This window comes from Sturnus vulgaris, chromosome 23 (genome assembly GCF_052056855.1).
Source record: "Sturnus vulgaris isolate bStuVul1 chromosome 23, bStuVul1.hap1, whole genome shotgun sequence".
NCBI classification, from domain to species: Eukaryota; Metazoa; Chordata; class Aves; order Passeriformes; family Sturnidae; genus Sturnus; species Sturnus vulgaris.
This window is the reverse complement of record NC_142265.1, coordinates 3,509,609-3,530,200: the sequence shown is the minus strand read 5'-3', so window position 1 is coordinate 3,530,200 and position 20,592 is coordinate 3,509,609. Positions and strand designations below refer to the sequence as shown.

Here is a 20,592-nt window from a genome sequence, read left to right as displayed (position 1 = left end):
TTTTTTTTTTCCCCAGCTTTCATTTTCACTTCAGAGCAAAGGTCCAGTTGTCTGGGAGGAAGCTACAAAGACAAACCCAGGCAGGAAAACAGAGATAGTCAGGAAAAATGTTACAGTGCCGATAACTTGAGACCTTGGTGTGCTTTGCATTTATTTCAACTCCCGCTTTAGCTGCATTTTGCTATGTCTATAAATTAGATTTATTCTGTTACCGCTGTGAAATGCCTGCAGGCCCCTTCCCCACTCCAGCTTCTCTTCCCTCCCTTGCCAAGTGTGGCTGCAGGAGGCAGCAGGAGAGGTGACAGCCCTGCCAAGGGACAGCATATGGACACGGAGCGTCCTGCCGCTGGACAGACGGCAGCCCCGGCCAGACAGGAGGGAGCAGATGGGAGCAGGGGCAGGAGGGCAGCAAAAACTGCACACTGGCACAAATGAGAACTTCCCCAAGCTGGACTGGAGGAGAAAGCTGGTTGGGGGGAAGAAGGTCCAAAGCGTGCCAAGAAATGGCAGCAAAACTAAACTGACCAAAGAAACCATTTCAAGATGCTGAAATGCCCCTGGGCTGGACCAGACATTTGTTGAGCTGCTCCCCACCTCATCTCTCTGCAGCCTTTTGGGCAGCTGGGACTTCTGAGACTCTGAAGAAGCTTTTGTGGGGCTACCCCAGATTATAGAATCTCAGAATAGTTTGGGTGAGAAAGGACCTTAATGCTCATCTCATTCCAACACCTTCCACTAGACCAAGCTGCTCCAAGGCCCATCCAGCCCAGGGTCCCTGTGCAGTCCCCAGAGGAGAAGTCTGGGTGATTTTCCCATGAGTGGGACACTGAGTGCCATGGATGTGGAGAAAAGTGCCCGTGCACCCACAGACTTCACATCTTGTCTGCAGCCACTGGGGCCCTGCAGCATTTCAAGCCCTTTCAAATATTTGATCCCTTTCAAATATTAAGAGAGGCATGATTGCAATTTAATAAGAGTTAATAATCCCCCTTCCTTGGCCAATCTGGTGGTGGTCTTGGTGATCAGAAGCTCTGGGAATGCAGGGCACGAGGGGTTGGTCACTTTTATCCTTCCATGAATGGGCAGAGGAAAGCAAGGAACACAAAAACACATCAGGTCTCATGTAGACACTTTTCAAAGCCACTAGAATTGCATATTAAAATATATCCAGGTTTTATAGTGCCAGAAGAGGGAAAGCAGCCCCTGCTCTGGCTTGGCTGGAGGCAGTGCCCATTAAATGGATCGTTTGCCACTTCTCTCTCAAAGGTTGCCAATGAAATCATTACTCTGATCTGCTTCTCATGATCCAAAAATCCCTTCTGGCCTTTACAGCCTACGGATCTGTGAATATATTCAGCTGCATGGAAGAGGTAGGGACAACTCTGGTGTCATGAAAGGGTGTTAAATTCCAAACATGCCTTTCCATGGTCTTTCACCCAGGAACAGAGAGATCTGTGCTCATCCAGAAGCTTGACTGACCAAGCATAGAAGCAATGGAGATCTAGCTGGAACAGAGGCACCTTGCTCCCACTGTCTGGGGTGAATTCTCCTTCTGCTCATCTTGGCAGCAGCAAACAATTCCTGTGGCTCTTCCTTCCCTGAGACCTGAATTCCTGGACTCTGTTATAGATGTGGCTTCCTCACGTTCAGAAAAAACAGGGTGCACCCATTTGTGAACCCAGCTGTCCTCGCTGCCTGGGTATGGGAGGCAGTTTTATTTCACCTTCCCTTTTTTCCTGCTAAGGATGTATCCCTGGGGGCAAACCTCTGGCACAGGAACAGGTCTGATCCCTGGGAAGTGAGTGTGAGGAATTAGGGATGGGATTCCCTGGGTTCTCACGTGAATCAGTGATGTGGGACAAGTGGAAACAGCCTCAGATTTCATCAAGGGAGGTTTGGATTGGATATTAGGAGACATTTCTTCACTAAAATGTGGGTCAGACATTTGAACAGACTGCCCAGGACAGTGATGGAGTTCCCATCCCTGGATGTGGCACTTGGGGCCATGGGTTAGTGGTGGCCTTGAAGTGCAGGGGTAAGAGCTGGACTCCATGGTTTTAGAGGGTTTTTCCAACCTAATTGATTCTGTGATTGCACAGCTTGCTGACCTTCATTCTGCCCTTCCCCCCTGCCATAACCAAGCACTCAGGGATGGCAGGGAATGTCTCTTGGCTCTTTCCTTGGGATTTGTTTTGGAGAAGCTGGCTCTGTGTGATGAGCCCATGACTGCCTGATGATGGGAGTGCTCCTGGCAATGAGTTGGTCCATCCAGCCACATCCACCGGGGCAGTGAAAGTGCAATGATTCTGCCAAGCCAAGCAAGGGCTGGCCAGCTGCTCATTCCCTCCTCCACTCCTCATCCCTTTGATGAGGCTTTCCCAGTTTTTTGCTGCTTTTCCTGCTCTTTGCCAGGCACCAAAGCAATGCTGTGCCACGAGGGAGCTGGTTCAAGTGGATGAGCAAACTTCCAAGCCATTTCCAGCAGGACATGGGGCACGTGCTCTTGAAGAACTTGACTCCCCCGTGGGAGCTGAGGCATCTCAGCTATAATAAATTATATCTATTATATTTATTATATATATATAATAAATCTGGTGAAATGCCAGCAGGTTCCTAAATGGTGCAGACAAAGCTCGAAGGGAAAAAAGCAGCAAAGCTCCATGGAGCTTGAATTTCTCCCCAGGTTTGTTCAAACAAACTGTGGGAATGTGTCTCTGTGGGAGGAATGCCTCCAAGTAAGGCAGGCAGGCCAAAGTACAGATGATGCACACTGTGATTCTCTCTTTCTCTCTCACAGCTCCTTGATATCAGGTGAAATTTTTCTGTATCCACCTGAACCCACAAAAATCTGCCACCTTTTTCCCCCAGGCCAGCAACCAAACCACCCCAAACCTGTACCTGGGCATGTATGATCCTGGAGACACCAGATCTACCAAAGGCACTTGGGCTCTTCGTCCACTTGTTTTCCTAAAGCTGGGTGGGAAATGCCTACCCTGTGGAGAAGGCTGGAGGAACAGGACCAGGGATTTTTCTCTCTTGTTGTCCCTTTGTTTTCCCTGGGCAAAGCCAGGGGAAAGCCAGGAGTCTGCCTCCCAGCAGGTGTGTTTGAGCCCCAATGCCTTAAAGAAAACCTCGTTAAGAAGCAGTTGAGTTTGGATTAATATTTGATGAACGACAGCGAGCTGCTGTTCAGAGATAAAGCAGTATTTACTGAGCAAGGGCTTTCCTGCTGGCCTGAGCTCAGCGAGACAACAAACAAACAGTGCTCCAGGGGGAAGCACGTGGAGGTGAGGACAGGGGATGCTGAGGGATGGCTCTGAGCTCGGCACAGCAGGACCAGGGGGATGCTGGGGCTCCAGCCCTGAGCTGCAGCTGCCACTCACAAAGCTGCTTGGTGCAGGACGGTTTGGGCAGGTGGCACCCTGGGCTTCAGCACAGCAATGTGGAACTTGGCTGTGATCCCTGTTTGGCTGTGGGATGGGAAGAAGTGGGGCAGCACCATCCCTTGGGGACAAATAAATGCCCCCCAGCTCCTCCTGACCCCTGCTCCTGCTGCAGCACCTGCTGGACCTTCTGCAGCATCCCTCAGCTATCAAGAGCTGTTTCTTGCTCAACACCTTGCAGCAGCTGGGGGAGATGTCTGTGTGTGTGTCTGTCAGTCCCACATCTCTCTTTGGAAGTTCTGTGGTCCCCAGGACTGCAGCTGGTGCTGGAGGGTGGCTCCACATGTCCCCCTCTGCCACCAAAGATAACATTATTTGCAAAGGTCTCCGGCAGCCCTGGGGGCCAGAGCTCTGTGTGGATGCACAGAATGAGATTTGTATCACTGCCCTGCCTGCACCAACTCCCCATCTCTCCACAAAAATAATCATCAGCCCAGGAGCCCCAAAGGCTCAGGGACTCTGCCTCCTGCAATATTAAACCTTCCCATTTTCCTCTGCCACTTTAAAGATTCTCTTTCTTACTGTGAGTGATAAATAATAACAGCAAAAAAACACCCCACAGACACACAACAGACATCAAAAGCCACGAGAAGATTGGCAAATAGAGAGATCTGAAGGGAGCAAAGAGGAGGCCTGGTTGGGAGTCAGTTCACGTAGCCCCAGCTTCTGTTGCTTTCCATTAATTTTACCCAACATCGCAGGTAGCAGAACAACGGCGACAGCTAATTACTCTCCCTTTCCCATTCCTGCCCGTTTGCTTGTAGCAAAAGAAAGCCAGTAAATTCCCAAATGCCCCCTCCCCATCCCAGACCTGTCCAGGAAGCCAGAGAGGCGGGTGTTGAGGTGGGATGTGCCCACGGGTGCTGTTTGCTGCTCCAGCCTGGCACCAGGATGCTCTGCCACGAGCTGGCAGAGGCTGGCAGTGGCTCAAGGGAGGGGAGAGGAAAGGTTGGTGTGGTCCCCTACCACCCTTGGGACACCAGGGAGCCTCTTTGGGCTTCCATGGTGCTAAAGCAGATGGGGACACATCCATGGAAATGCTGCTGAGCAGCCCAGGTCCCCTTGAGCCTTTTCTGGCAGCACCAAGGAGCTTTGTGGTGGGCTGAGCTGCTCTTCAGCTCCACAAGGAACCTGACAGAGGTGGGATAAACCCAGGCCAGGTGGGGTGTAAGACCCTACAGAAGCTGTAGGATGTGTGTGCAAAGCTTGGAGGAGGGAAAACACCCAAAGGAGCAAACCCCTGCTGCCAGAGGGTTAATTCAGCCCTGTGCCAGAACTCCCAGCTCAGGATCACTCTGACACCTCACCAGCCTCTGCTCTCCACTTGCTTTTGGTGACACCAGCCTGTCCAAAAGCGAGTGACAGCCCAGGTGACATCGTGGGCAAACAAACCTCCCTGGGGGAAATGCTGCTGCTGGCCAGGTAAAGGCTGCTGCCAGCCAGGGGGGAGGGCTGGGATTTCAGCTCCAGCATCCTCAGCCCAGGAAAGGAGCAGAGGAGCTGTGCCTGCAGCACAGGACAGCCTGCCCGAGCCCTGCCTGCTCCCCAGCATCATGAAATGCCAGCAGATTTTAAAGCAGAGGGATTCTCACTTAGAAAATGCCACTGAGGCCAAAGATTTCGTGAAGATCTGTCAGTTTTGAGAAAATGCCATTAACCCTCTGCCTTCAGAAGAGAAGACACAGTGCAGGCTGTAGCTTTCCACTCTGACTCTGGGAGTGGATTGCTCTGAGGTCTCTTTTCCCACCAGGTCATTAAAATCGACCTGTGTGTGATTATATAAGCAAGCACAAGAAAACTTCCTAAGGAAAAAGCAGCTCAATTTCATCAAAACTATGTTCTCTATAGGGGCAGAGGGGACTTTTTGTCCCTTGGGAAGTTGTGCTGAATTTTGTTTCATTTCCTTTGCCCTCCTAACTAAGAGAATAAGAGATCTGGGCTTAAAGTCTTGGGTGGGCAGGACCATGGAGGGGGTTTAGTGGCTTCATCCTGACAAAGAGCCCAGTCCATGGATGCTTCCCACGGGAACATCTATGGGTGAGATATTTGACCTCATGTGCTTTTCCCAGGAAGAAAACTCAGGATGCAAACCCAGTGCAAAACCTATGGCTCCTCAAAAAACACCAGCAAGGTGACAGCTTGCTGCTGTATTGGTAGGAGGGATGGCAGTGGATTTATGCCCCCAAAAGGGGATTAAAGTCGTTTAAACATTCTTCCTTTGTGTTCAGAGTTATTTACTGACAAACATATTTGGGGGGGGGGATTAAAAATAAATATTGTCTGAAGATCTGGGATCTCTGTCTGAGCATGAGGGGAGCCATAGGAGATTTATCAGAGTGCTCCTCATCTGAGGAGAAAAAAATCAGGCTTCCTATTGCTTCTTTTTTTAAGGCAGAATAAGTTCATTTTCACCAGTGGTGGGGTCCTGAGTGACCCTGGGGATGGCACCAAGCTCATGTTCTGCCTTCTCAAACCTCCAGATGCCTCAGCCCTGGAGCTTTACACATCCCATCCTTCTCTCCTGGCCAGTGTCAAGGTGCAGAGTCTTCCTTGCTTGGATATCCCACTCCAGAGGGCTCCAAGCCTCAGAGCTGAAAAATCTGCTTTTACATTATGAAGAGCCTTGGGATCTTATAGAAGGCAAACAAATCCCCCCCTCCATCAATCAGAGCCTTTAAGCAGAAGGAAGCCCCAGCGAGCACTGCTGAGTCCTGTTTGCTTGTCACAGTGGTAAGGAAAAAGCCTCATGTGAAGTTTACTCAAGAAATGAAAAACCCAAAGTGATTGAATTTGTCATTCTCTTTTTTTTCCCCACCCAAAACCCCTTTTATGGGAAAGCATAGACTGAAAAAAACCCATGCAATTAACTTGAAGAGTAAAATCCATCATGAAATGAATCCCAAAGCCATTTGCAGACTCAGGGGACAGGAAGGGTGACAAGACCCGTGACTCAGGATAGGTGAGAAGGAAGGAAGGGGGCAGAGGGGGGCATTTGCAGCCAGAGGGGACAGCAGAAACCTGCACTACCAAGGTGGCAGCAGAGATGGGAGGAGAGTGTTGGGTCCACCTCTGCTTGGTGGAGAAAAGCAGCTTGGCTTGGGCATGGATCCCAAGGGTGGAAACAGCCAGGGGGAATCACAGAATGTCAAAATGGTTTGGGCTGGAAGGGACCTTAAATCTCTTCTTGTTCCAGCCCTGCCATGGCAGGGACACCTCCCACTACCCCAGGGGTCTCCAAGCCCCATCCAACCTGGCCTGGGACACTGCCAGGGGTCCAGGGGCAGCCACAGCTGCTCTGGGCACCCTGTGCCAGGGCCTGCCCACCCTGCCAGGGAACAATTCCTGCCCAATATCCCATCCAGCCCTGCCCTCTGGCAGTGGAAGCCATTCCCCCTTGTCCAAAGTCCCTTTCCAAGGAATTGGAAACCCTAGACTGGAGCCTTCCAGGGATCAGCCCAGCTGGGCTCAGGGATGATGTGGAAGGTTTCTTTATTGAGAATCAGGCTGATGGAGCAGAGGTTTGGACAGAGTCTTGCCACTGTTTGGTTCCTTAACCAGAAGTGGTTGTTTTGCCTTGGATTGTACCAGAATCTATCCTGGAGTAAGAACCACGTGGGTCCTTCACCCAGCCTGCCATGCACTTTGTTTTCCTACCAGCTGTAAATATGAAACCAGGGCTATTTGTTTCTTTGACATTAATTGACTTCTCGAATTAATAACTCTTCTGTGTAACCAGGAACACAATTATTGCTTTGTTGTGCTGATATCCAGCTGGAAGGAATAGTTCCTACCAGGAAACTTGATTGTACTAATTAAGCTGTACGAGCCTAACAGGAGGCAGGCCATGGTAACCTGTCCCCGGAGGTGCCTCCTGTGCTGTTACCCATGGAAGGTTCTGCAGAGGCAGAAGGGATGGTGAGCCTGTGTGTGCATGTCCAGGCCTTCCAGGCAGGAGGGGTGAGTGGCTGATGGATGAGATGGGACAGGGATGGATCTGCTTACACAAAGCTCTTTTCTCCCAAAGTGTGCTGACAGCCTGCCCCGTTTCCCATACCCGTGTTTTGTCTGCTCAGACAAAAAAAAACCACAGTGAGAGGAGAAGTGTTTTTTGATGCAGGAGACCTCACAGCCAAAGCCAAGGGCCCACAGCAGTGACTCTGCTCAGTGCAGAGCATCTGCTCTGCTGCTCATCAGTCCCTGGGTGAGCACTCACAGAATCACAGAATCTCCTGAGCTGGGAGGGTCCTACAAGGATCATTGAGTTCAACCCCTGTCCCTGCACAGACACCCCAACAATCCCACTCTGTGCATCTCTGGCAGTGCTGTCCAAACTCTTCTGGAGTTCTGGCAGCCTCGGGGCTGTGCCCATTCCCTGGGGACCCTGGGCAGTGCCTGAACCCTCTGGGGGAAGAACCTTTTCCTGAAATCCAACTTAAACCTCCCCTGGCACAGCTCCAGCTGTTCCTTCAGGTCCTTGCCCTGTTCACCAGAGAGAAGAGAGGACCCAGGGTGGCTCGGGGCTGGCAGGGACCCCATGCACTGCCTGCACCCCAGACCTCTCTCAGCAACAAGCTCACAACATTTCCTCGTGCTCCAAATCTCCTCAACCACCTGTGCCCTGCTCCGAGCTCACTGTGGCCAGTGCAGGGGCACTGTGGCTAGCAGAAATGACCCCACCCACTCAGGGAGGATGGCCCACTCGAGGAGATCCCATCCCCTGTGCCCCCTCAATCTCTGGCACCTGCACCTCTGCTCTGGCCCCTCCTGAGCTCAGCTTCACTGTGTTGGGCACAGAGAGGCTTGTGGTGGTTGCTTAAGGGTTACACAGGGATGGCAATGGAGCTGTTTTGTTCAAATCATAAAAGAGTGTGCAAAAAAAGAGAGGAATTTTCCCATAATAGACTTTTCACTCGGTGTGCATTGCTCGCCATGTCCCCAGACAGATGGCACTGCCAGCTCAGTGCCAGGCCTCTCAATCCACGCCAGGCACCCTGACCTGAAGCTGCTGCAGCAGCAGAACACGGCAGACACTGCGAGCAGCAGGAGCCTCTCAACCTGCAACAGCATCATCAGGACCAGAGAGGCACCAGAGTGGGGATAAGGACAGCAGGGAGGAGGGGACGGCTCCAGCCATGCAGGGGGAGTGGGGATGAGCCACAGTGAGCACCAAGCAGTGAGAAACACGGCAGGAAGGGGAATGGCCACCAGAAAGCACAGGCAGAGGTGCTGAGCTCTGCTGGGTCACCTGGGGGGCAAATGCTGCAGGGGGAAGGTGAGATGCTCTCAGCAGAGGGCTGGACTGAGGTGCCAGGGGTGCCAGCAGTGCCACCTTACCTGTACTGGGTGACAGCAGGGTTGGCCTTGGCAGAGCAGTGGAATTTCACAGTGTTGTCCTCCAGCACGGGCTGTGGCTCCACGGACAGGTTCACCAGGGGTGGGTCTGCAAAGACAGACAGGCCATGAGCAGCACAAAGACACAGTACAGCACCCCTGCCTGCTGCCTGCCAGCTTCTCAGGCCACAGAGCAAATCTTGGCTGTGAGAAAGCCTGGCAAAAGCACTGAGACTCCTTGATATCACAGAATCCCAGAACGGTTTGGGTTGGAAGGAACCTTAAAGATCATCCAGTTCCACCCCCTGCCATGGGCAGGGACACTTTCCACTAGACCAAGTTGCTTCAAGTCCCTTCCAACCTGGCCTTGGACACTTCCAGCTTCTCTGGACACCCTCACCACCCTCAGAGGGAAGAATTTCTTCCTGAAGTCTCATCTAACCCTGCCCTCTGGCAGTGGGAAGCCGTTTTTCAGTTTAAAGCCATCTAAAGATTGTCAGGCTGATGCCATGAACGCTGCTCTTCTCTTGAAGGGCTTCAGTGAATAAGACAGGAAGAGGAGCCACAGACACCATTTGATGTAACATTTCACTTGGAAAATGTGACTGCTGGCTCTGATTCTCATTTAAGGACATAAACTTGCCTGCTTTGAGACACTCCAGTTTAATATCTCGCTGTATAACAATGATGTTTTGTCTATCCTCTAACTTTAAAGTGGCATTTCTGCTCTTTCATCAGCCTAATCATCTCTGCCAAGGCCTTACTGGTGTCACAGGCTGCTCCAGTCTTCCAGCTGCTCCTCACTTTCTCTCCTTTTCACGTGAGAAGCATTTAAATGCTTTAGCAGCAAATAAAATTTAGGATAGGACCGATGAAAGCAAAGGGGAAATGGATGAAATGTTCAGATGAAGAATATCTAGAGTTTTAATTTTTCATGATGACTGAGGTGGGGTGTCAGGCCTTCAGCTTTAGGTTTTAAGCATGAGACTTCATTTGAAGAGTAAAAGCAGAAAGAAATGGTTTTGTGGAGGGGTTTTTTGGTGCCTGAAGAACCAGCTGTCCCATGGCAGAGAGTGCTGGGGCTCATCGACCCAGCTGAGGGGCTCTCCTGCCCTTGAGGTGGGAGTCTGCAAAAACACACCCTAAAATAGGACATGTTATGTGTCCAGCTTTACCTGCTGCCTCTCTCCTCTTCCAAGTGTTCCAGCAATGCCCTTCCCAGCTGGAAAATGGGGAAAGGCTGCAGGTGACAGGGCAGGGGGGCAGAGAAGCTGGTCCTGGGCACCTCAGGTGTGCTGGGGCATCCCAGAGCTCTGGGCTGGGCTGGACAGAGCCCAGTGCTGAGTTCCTGCAGGGATGCTGTGGGGCCAGCCAAGCCCAAGGAGTGTTCTTGTGTTGGACAGGGATGGAAGTTTCCCTGCTTTGTGTTGGACAGGGGTGGAAGTTTCCCTGCTGGCCTTTTCTTCCACCACACACAAATCAGGATCCTGCTGGAGTGACCAGAAAAACTCTGCCTTTGCTGGAGGACGTGGGCTCCAACTGGGCATACTGGTGTGGGAACTGCCTCCAAAACAACCCTGCATTATTCCAACCCTGCGTTATTCCAGGTCAGCAGCTTGGGGACAGCAGCAGAGCCTCGGAGGGACCCTGGCTGGGCAATAGTGGAGAAGGAAAGGCAGAGCCCCGGCAATGCTCCAGTGCCTCCTTCTCCTCCACCCCGTGGTATTTACCCAGCCGGAGCCTGGCTTTGTTGTGAGCAAAGCCACCTGCCTTCCTGATGGGAAATTATGACGGGGAAATTATAGGTATTTTCAATTTACCCTAATTTCATTTTAAAATGTGCAATTCAAATGACAATAAAGATGGGCGCAGTTGGGAATATAAATGAGCTTCCCTGACATAGCAGCCCAGAGATGTATAGCGGGCTCCTAATTCATTCCCAGGCATCCTGACACTTCCCTATTGTTAGACAACAACAGCTAATCACCTTCCTTTGTTAAGTATGAATCACACTTCTCTTTAGTAGCTTCCCCATTGTTTGATGGGTTAGGAGCTGTGCCTACGATTTACAGAGAGGAGCCTCTTTGTATTAAAATGAGCACGGCTCCCTCCTGCACTCAAAATAATAATAATAAAAAAATAAAATTAAAAAGACAAAAAAAAAAAAAAAAAAGGAAAAAAGAAAAAAAATGAGCAAAGGAAATGAATTAAAGTCTTTGATCTCGCCTTTCAGAAATGGGATTGGGCTTTCGAGTATTGCGGGTGCCGCGGATAGCGTGGGCTGGTGTGTACCAGTGTGTTTCGGGGCACTTTAAAGGGAAAAAAGACACAAATTGGAACTCATCAGGATGTAATTCCACTCGGTTACAATTATAATTCCTGCCTGGCTTCTTGTAATGAATTTGAATGATGGAATGAGATAGAGCCAGCCCACAGGCGGTGGGAGGAGAGGATGTGAGTGCAGGTGCAGGTGCAGGGACTGGCAGCGGGACGGGCACCGGGACCAGCATCACTCCTCACCAGCCCCACAGCCTGGAGGGCACCCTGGCAAACCCCTCAGCTCCCGCTGTTCCCACTCAGCCCCTCAGGAATGGCAGCAGGATGAGCTCCATGGGCTGCAGGCACCGTGCTGGTGCTGGCCCTGCCAGGGGCACATCCCTCTCCCTGCTCCTCTCCCCTGTGGACAAACCTTTCCAAACCTCTCCACTAAGGCTAAGATGCCACTTCAGCCCTGAGCTTTCCACTCCCCAGTGGGGAGCACAAAAGGGAATCAAACACTGCAAAGCTCCGAGGATAAACACAGCAGGAGACCCTCCAGCACAGCCATGTGCCCTCATCACCCTCCACTTCCCTCCTCCTCCTCCCACCTCCTGCAGAAACACACAGATCCAGCCAAATCCCTTCTTGCCATGACAGAAAAAGGTGTAAAAATGAGCAAGTGCACATGTGTGTGCAGAGGCTTGGAGCAATGGCTTTGGATAAGCAATAACCCTGCTCCTCCCCATCCCCGCACGCCGGGTGTGCATTTCCATGGAGCCACTGGGCTCCTGCAGTATAAATAGTTTATGGCATATCAAACTATTAAACATGATTTTAATCCCACTTGTGATGTTCGATGCATAGCTCACAGGAGGCTGACTTTGATGTGGCTGGTGGAAAGGAAATCACATTGAACAGATGTTCCAGCTGGAGCTGCTCAGTGTTTCCATTACAGACCTTGCACTGGGGTTTTTTCCAGCTCTTTCTGCCACCTCCCCCTTTTTTATATATTTAGAAGGGGAAAGTTTTATGACTCAGCCTTTCATTGCTGCTATGATGGTCAAACATGAGATTATTGGGATCTCAACTTCAATTTTCCATCAGCTGCAAGAGGATAATCTCTCCCACCATGCACACACCCTTCCTAGGGCTAACCTCCATCCTGGTGTTTCTCTGCTGCCTGTGAGCATTGCTGATGTTCTTTTGAGTTGCAGAAAAAAATGAAAGAAAGCAGTAAGTGTGATTTACCAGGCTGCTGCTTCCTAGGAAGGATTATTTTTTTTTGGTTCCCTGGGATTATTTTGCAAGGCCATCTCTCAAACCATGCAGATGGGTGATGTTTGCTATGGTGTGAATTCAACCTCCACTGCAGGGTCCAGGGGGATTCTGCAGCTCGTGCCAGGCTGGGAAGAGCTCCCCAGCCAGCAACTGCTGCCTGCTTTTCCTTATTCTTGCAGAAACCACTTCTTTCTCTCCCCAAGGTGCTGCTGGATATTGGAAGAAGACCCACGAGCAGGGCTTCCCAAGACAATTCCCTAGGCAAAAAATGAGTGGCTCAGATATGTTTTGCTTAGGAAAAGCACCTTTAGCTCTTTGCAGAGTGAATGCAGCTGGCTGTCTACAAGGCTGGGAGTGAAACCTCATGAGCTAAAGCTGGGTTAACAGTTGCACTTGATGCTCTTAGAGGTCTTTTCCAACCTTAATAATTCTGTGATTCTGTTACTAGATGCAGCTAGAGCAGGCTTTTGCATCCAGGTCAAAATCCATCCCACCTCAGCTTGGTTAATTCATTTTAGTATTTTTCTATCCCATCACCCATCCAGCTTTAGGAAATTGATATCCTCATTAGCCCCCATTAAGAACAACATACTTTTAGTAGCTGGGTAGGATATTATTGTTATTATATTCCCAGCATGGAGTATTTAATAGCTCAGAGTGGAAACTGGTGTTCTTTATTGGTTTTTTTCCTCTTTCCCAAGCAGATTCCATGTGGCTCGGGGATTCAGCTCACGTCTCCAGCCCACACTGTACTGCCCGGTGTAATGATGTCTCCACTCCGTGTTGTTTGTGTGAGTGTGTCTCCAGCTATTGTAGCTGTTTGCTGGCTGTGAAATAACCCAAGCTATTATCTCATTTTATCTGCCCAGTTCTGTCAGGACATGCAGCCAGCGACCCAAGAGCCTGGTAATCTTCCGGCAGCAAAAGCTGCGAGTCTTAAATGGCGAATTTTCTGCTGTGCTTGAATTTGTTCAGTTGGGTTTGCCAGTTTTAATTGGTCTCTGGAAAGCAGCTGGCATGCTAATATTGAACATCCTGCTTTTGCAAGTCGTGGGTAAATACAGCTGCAGGAACTGGGTGTGTGAATGGAGCGTGGCTGGAAGGGGTCAGGAGGAGCCCAAGGGCAACGGCTAGTGCAGAGGAGGAGGGAAGAGGCCTGAGAAATGAGCATTTTGGAGGATGGCAGATTTTGCTCTGTGGATTTACAGTAAAGGGTGAATGGTACAGCTCTGAACACAGCCCTGTCCCCTGGCTTTATGTCATAGGAGGGACACTGTCCTGATCAGGTGTCTCACAAAAAACATCACTGAACTGCCTGTTAGGACTGGAAACATGATTCTGCACCAGAAATCCTAAGAGGACTTATCTCTGCTACTGGCCATGCCCAGAGATGTTGCCTGGGCAGAGATGTCCCAAGGGATCCAGCCCTGCTCCAAAGCCCCTGAGGGCCTGGATCAGGGCACAGTTGGGCAGCCCAGAGCACAGCAGCTGGTGCTGCTTTTGCTCAAATCCACAGACACAAGGGAAGCAGGATATCCCTGTAGTGTGGGCGTTCCTCGATGCCCCAGGGAGCTCAGGGGTCATGAAATCTCCTGGCTGTGACTTCACTCTGTCAACACACCAGTAAATCCCAGTGTAGAGAAACCCCCAGTCCCAGCACGCTGCTCCTGGCTGGAGCCAGACTGCCCTGGGGCAGGGATGGAGAGGGCAGAGAGGCCGGGGTGTCCCAGCAGCCAGAGGTGGCTCAGCCAGCCGGGTACTCACGCTGGATGTCAATGGTGACAGAGGTCTCCTTCCCGCTGGGAATGGCTTTGTTGGTGGCACGGCACACGATGCTCTCGCCGTTCTCGATGTCGGAGGGGGCGATGAACAGCGTGCTCATGATGCTCTCCCTCTTGCCGTCACGGAGGAGTGTCTGTGAGGGGGAAACAGGGATCAGGAAAGGACTTTCCTGCTGGAGAGATCCCCAGGATCAATAAGAGCTTCGCAGCCAAGCAGCTTCCTGCAATAACAGCTCCTTGGCTGGAATCTGCCAAAAGTCTCGGGGGAATAACAGAGACAAATTTCACTGCACTTCCCTGGGAATTGGGCTCTTAGCTCCCATCTGCTTCCCTGCAGCCCTGCTGTGCCTGGGCTGGGGAGGAAAGCTCCAGTGAGACACGTCAGCCACCACCCCAGGGAAGAGGGAGCCAGAGGCAAATGGCTTCTTTGTCACCCTGCTGTCATCTTCTGCCAGGTGAGTGCACAAAGTGCCTGGGCACTTCCCATAGCAGTGAGTGGTGATGCCAGCTGCCAGCAGCATGGATGGACCCTGGCCATGGATCCTTGGCTGCCATGCTGTGTTCCAGCCTCTGGTAAATCATCACCTCCCAGGTGTTCACTGATGGGGGCCAGAGATCCAGTCCCTGGTGGTAACCAGCTCTGCCTGCTCAGCCTTGGCACTGTGCTTCTTCCCTGGATTTATCTGGCTCCTGCCATGCCTCTTCTGGGAGCACAGGAGCCTGGGAGAGCTTCTTTACCATCCCCTAATCCTCCTGCAAGCTCTTACAGGAGGTCACGTCACCCCCTAACCGTGACTTTGATAAACTGAATCCTCGGAGCTCTCAAGATATTGTGTGGTTTTCAGCCTTTTCATCATTCTCCAACCTCTGACCTCTCTCTGGTTTATCAACAGTGGATTTTGGACCCTGCCAGGCAGTTTTCCTTCTAAGTCAGTATCATTCAAGTTTGTTCCTCACAGTGTAAGACAGGGCTTTATTGGGAGATAAATCGATGTCAGCAAGATGTGTGCATGTGGCACTTGGGGACATGGTTTAGTGGTGGCCTTGGCAGGGCTGGGGGAATGGCTGGACTTGATTTTGGAGGGCTTTTCTGACCTAAATGATTCTTTGATTCCAAGACTAATGCTTTCCCTGGGCTCATCGTGGCACAGCCTTCATACACACAGGTTTGTGCCTCTCAAGCACATGAGACAAGAAATGATGCTGAGAAATTGTCACCACAATCAGTCCAGAATCCCAGAGTCATTGGGAAAGCCCTCTGAGATCGAGTCCATCCATTTAGCCAGCATTGACAGTCCCTCTCTACCACATCCAGAAGTTTTTGGAAAACTTCCAGGGGTGAGGAATCCACCACCATGCTGAGAGCCCATTCCAATATCTGAATACCTTTTCAGTAAAGAAATGTTCTCAATATCCAATCTAAACATCCCCTGGCACAATTTGAGGCCATTTCCTCTCATTCTGTCCCTTGTTCCCTGGGAGCTGAGCCCATCTCCTCCCCCTGGCTCCCCCTCCTGTCAGCGAGTTGTGCAGAGCAAGAAGGTTCCCCCCAGCCTCTTTTTCTCCAGGTTGAGCCCCCACACACTCCTGGTCCTCCAGCCCCTTCCCCACCTCTGGACACAAATGCAGGATGCTGCCGTGTCCTTGTTTTGTTGTCACCCTGTGTGCTCTTCCCCTGGGGAATGGCCCCACTTTTGGTGCTGGGGTTGAGGTGAACCCTAATCTGTGCAGAATTTCCCCTATTTGAGGTTAACATCCAAATCCTGCAGGATCTGGTAACATTCCCTGTCCCCTTCAATACGGATTGGGGGGTTTCAGTCAGCCCTGGCTGTTCTGTGATGCCTGGCTGGGATTGCAGGGGGCTGCATATGGATCAGTTGGTGGACTGGAAATTCAGAGTAACAAAGAAATTATCACTCGGTGGGAATGGTTTCAGGCAGTCAGTAACCCGAACAGGGCTTCTTTTTGGTTGGTTGGAATATCTGGATCAAAGGAAAGCTGGGTTGGGTTTCAGCTTTCTTGAAAAAGAGGCAAATTGAGGAACTATTTTAAAGGGAGCTTCAAAAGGGAAACGTTTCTAAGACCCCAAAAATCCAAACTTCCCACTCAAAAAATGTCTAAAATTGCCTGCTAGTTTTTTCTAAAGGTTAATTTTCTTTTTTTATTGTGGAAGGGCTTTATGGAAACCTTCAGGCAGTCAGGAGAAAATGAGGTTCAGCCTCAGAAACAGAGGTTTTCCTGACTCCAGGAGGAGGGAAGGATGCTTCATGCCCCATGCAGAGCAGGGCTCCCCTCCCAGCTGCTTAAAATGCCATGGAGATCCCTGTGCTGTGGGAGATGGATCTGCAGCCTGGAAAACTCTGCTTTGGAAGGAAATATTTTAAAGATGGGCGTTGCCCCTTCTCTACTCCCCACTGCTTGTGGGTCTGCAAGGGACAGGGCTCCAAATTTGTCACCTCAGGGCCAGGCCTGACAGCCCTGGAAGGGAAGGCTGGAGGTGAGGGGGATAAGCTCTGAACAACTGCCTGGGTTTTAATTAATTCCACTCGATTTGAGAGAGAGAGAGAGGTCAGTTCTCTGTGGCTCTAATTAGTGCTGCCTCTCCCACTGCACGCAGGGAGATGGGGCAGGTTCCTCTCTGCTCACCCCCGGCTGCAGGGAAGCAGCTCAGCTTCAGCAAGGAGGAGGAGGAGGAGGAGGCAGGGAGGATGTTCTGCCTCCTCTGCTCTCCCCAGCAAATCAGGATATTGGTGGAATGAGGCCGGATGGAGGCTTCACAGTGGCAGCAGAGGATGAAATGTTTATTAAAGATCGAGGAATGGCTCTGACTGCCCGCTTTGAAGTTTTGGCTGCAAACTGACCCATTTTAGGTCTGGAGTTTTGCTGTTAGAAGTTTTCATTAAAACTGTGAAGTATTAGCGAATCTTTCACACCCACCAGCCATCAGGAGCCCATAAACAGGAGAACATGTGGGGTCCCATTCCCCGTGTGCTGCTGATTGCTCTTTGATGATTTCCTTCATGACCCAGTAAAGACTTTCTGTCTAAATTAAAAAATGCCAAGAACCCTGACAATTTTTCACGGGAAATTGCAGTTGGAGGAGGGGACACATGTCACTACAACCACCCTTGTGATCCAGAGGTTCTGTTGCAGAACCAGAACCAGGGCTGGGTCAGTGCTGCTGTCCACAACATTAACACCACACCCAGGTGGGGTTAACGGGGAGAAGTGGCCACACCAGGTGATTCCAAACTGTGAAAAGGAGCAAAAAGCCAAATTCAGAGCAGAGCCCATTTTGATGACAGTTTTGACTTCTCACTTGCATCCTCCTGACTGTTTCCTCCCAGCAGCCCCACTGGGAAGGTTTTATGGAGGGATGCAAGGTGAGAGTCTCAGCCCTGCAGAGCTGAGGGTGCTGCCCCAAATGCTTTGGGGTTGTGTGAACCCTGGTAGCCCTTTCATGAGCCAGGGAAGAGCACAGCCTTTGTCCCAGCCTCACCTTGGAATAGGTGGCTCCATTGATGACTTCTCCCCTCCTCATCCAGATGATGGAGGCTGCTGGCTTGGCGTTGTCTGCATGGCAGGTCAGGTTCAGGGGGTCTCCTGCTCTCAGGCTGATGATGGGCCCCCCCATAATGACAGGGTCGTCTGGAGGAACTGCAGGGAAAGAGCACAGAGGAGACAATGTCACCTGAAGCATGGAACCCACCTTCCTGGAGTCACCTGGGCTGGGCTGCCAGGGCTGGCTGCGACCTCTCACACTCTGCAGATGGTTTGGGATGGCCATGGCAGTGCCACCCCCTGTCCCCAGGTCACCTGCCTTTTGCTGCTCTCCTGAAAGCTGTACCCCAGATTTGAACTCCAGCAGCAGCAACTGGAGAAGTTCGAAAAATCTTGGAGAAGTCCCCAACTGAGGGGACTTGGGCCAGGTGGCTGCAAGATTTGCAGGAATATGAGGGATCAGGTCTGTGACAGATAAACCCACTGAGGGCTACTCAATCCTCAAAGCCCTGGATGTCCCCAAGCTACAAACTCTGGGAGGATGGTGAGTGCTTGAAAGCAATGAAATAAATATCCCTGCTTGAAATTAATACCCCTGCTTGAAATAAATATCCCTGCTTCCTGTGCCTGCTCCTCTCTTTCCCCTGGGGATCTGTAACTGGCTGCTGCTGGACACAGGATATGGGGATTGGAGAGGATTGGGGTGACCCCTGCTCTCCTGACTGCAAAGTGGGAGGGAGGTGAGGGTGTTTTGGGGTAGAAGGGCAGGGGAAGTTGGATTTGGATGTGTAGTCACCAACTTATTCTCAGCAATCCCCTACATTGGCCAAACACTAGCAGAATGACCCTGAGGAGGATTTTCAGTGGAATTCAGTGGAATATTCCACTGAGGGTGGAACAACCTCTGGGCATCAGGAGTGTGACTTGACTTACAGGTGCCTGCCTTTGAGGAGGGCTCTGTCCCAGAGGGAGGAATGGGGGAAGCCCTGGGCACTCCCTGCTCTATTTGATGTCCCTGTCATTCCCACAGGCAGGTTGTGGTCACCTCCTGGCACAGGGAGGCATCTCAGCACCTCCCTCTGGGAATGCAGATCCAGCCAGGGGGGCACGGAGACATTTAGGACCTCGGTTTTCCTTTGAAAGCACCTGCCAGGCCGTGGGAGGCTGCAGCTCCAGGCTGGGGTCACACAGCCCTGGGGGTCTCTGCTGGAAATGAAGCCAGAGACAGGGAAACAGGGAAGCAGAGCAGGGACACCTGAGCTTGGTCTTCTCCTTTGGGACCAGCTCTTGAACCTGGCACCCCACAATGGTCAGAGATGGGAAATCCAGCTGGAGAGAGGAGCTGTTCTCTAATTCTGTAGGGAAGAGCTTTCATCTCTGCTGCTCTGATGGGTTTGCTCCATCCAGGATCTGTGCTGGAGATGGAGCTTTGTCCAGCTCCTCATGGAATCAGAGCATTATCTAGGCTGGAAAAGATGTTTAAGATCAAGTCCAACCATTCCCCCATCATGGCCAAGCCCACCACTAAGCCCCCAAGTGCCACATCCACATGTCTTTAAATCTCCCCAGGGATGAGGACTCCAGCCTGTTCCAGAGGTGAGCCATGAAAAGTTTGGCCTTAATGACCATTGGTGGCTGTTTCACCAAGAGATAAAAAATTCCTGACTTTTAAAAAATGTACTTTTATTGCTGCTCTGTGAGAGACCTGAATTCAGCCCTCCCTCTCCCTGGCTCTTTAACAGCATCCCCAACCCCATGGATGCCTCACATTATTCCAGGGAAACAGCAGGGAACCTCCTTATTGCTGAAAGCTGCTGGCAACCCCCTCATTGAGAGGTTACCCCCTCTCTCTGAGAGCCCTTCCAGCCCAAACCACTCCCCACAGGCACTGAGCTCTTCCCAACCATCACCCTGGGGAAGCCAGATGCTGTTCTTGCTCCAGACAGATGTGCTGCCCTCCATCCACCCATGGCCTGTCTGGGGGCTCCTGGGGCCGTGCAGGGGTGGGAGGACAGCAGGAATGTGAAGGATACCAGAAAGGCAGAAATGGGAAATTGCTCAGAACTGGGTGGCAGAACCCCCTGACCCTCATCATCCTTCTGAGGGGATGCAGTTGGGTGAAATCCCAGATTTCTGCCAAAGTGGAGCTGGTTTTGTTCCAAGTCAGAGCCAAAGTTGGCCTGAGCCCCCTCGGAAATTCCTCAGCCCAGCTCTACCTCTGAGCTGCCCAGTGTTGTGGAGTATTTAAAAATGGAGGAGTACTTAAAAACGGAGGGGTACTTAAAAATTGAGGAGTATTTAAAAACGAAGGAATATTTAAAAACTGAGAGGTATTTAAAAACTGAGGAGTATTTAAAAACGAAGGAATATTTAAACACTGAGGAATATTTAAAACCAGAGGAGTGTTTAAAAGCTCCTGACTGGCTCCTGCCGTGCCCGGATGGTCAGAGCTGGGAGGGGATTATGTTCCCTTCTGTTCCCTGACAATGCAGGGGTGGCTGCCTGCCCCAGCCCGGCATTTGCAGGATTTGCAGGCGAGGCAGATGTGCTGCTGTGGGCACACCCCACTGCTCACACACCGCTGCCAAGCCTGGGACTAATGGGATTTTTCAGCTCAGTGGGTGGAACCCAAAAACCTGGGAAAAAAAAGCTTTTCTACACGGATCCAAAATGTACTGTATTTTTTATTTTATTTTATTTTTTTTTCAGGCTAAAAGAGTGGAAAAAGAAAGTGAAGATCTGTGGTCTGGGTTGGTTGGAAAGCCTGTCACTGAGATGTGAAAGTGGGAACAATTCTGCTCCATTCTTGACTATAAAGAAAGTATGAATTTTCATTTTTAAAAAATGTATTTATTTTATTTCATTGGATGCATTTATGCTGTTTGAAACCAAATCTGGCATTTTTCAGTAGTGTTTTTTTTTCCCTCACTGAATCCATTAATTGAATTTGACCTCTGCTTGTAAAAAATATTGAAAATTCATCTTGTAGAGAAGGGAAA

The 20,592-nt window shown here is 50.8% G+C and overlaps 1 protein-coding gene across 3 annotated transcripts in view; it reads right to left on the bottom strand.

Moving 5' to 3' along the window:
- Positions 1-20,592, bottom strand: part of KIRREL3 (kirre like nephrin family adhesion molecule 3) — a 366,532-nt gene that overhangs the window by 45,151 nt on the left and 300,789 nt on the right. For all 3 annotated transcript variants that reach the window (XM_088178057.1, XM_088178058.1, XM_088178059.1), the window contains 3 exons: positions 17,592-17,749; positions 14,076-14,226; positions 8,778-8,883 (listed from right to left, as the gene is read on the bottom strand). In XM_088178057.1, the coding sequence (XP_088034183.1) occupies positions 8,778-8,883; positions 14,076-14,226; positions 17,592-17,749 (415 nt within the window). The remainder of the gene's footprint in view (positions 1-8,777; positions 8,884-14,075; positions 14,227-17,591; positions 17,750-20,592) is intronic.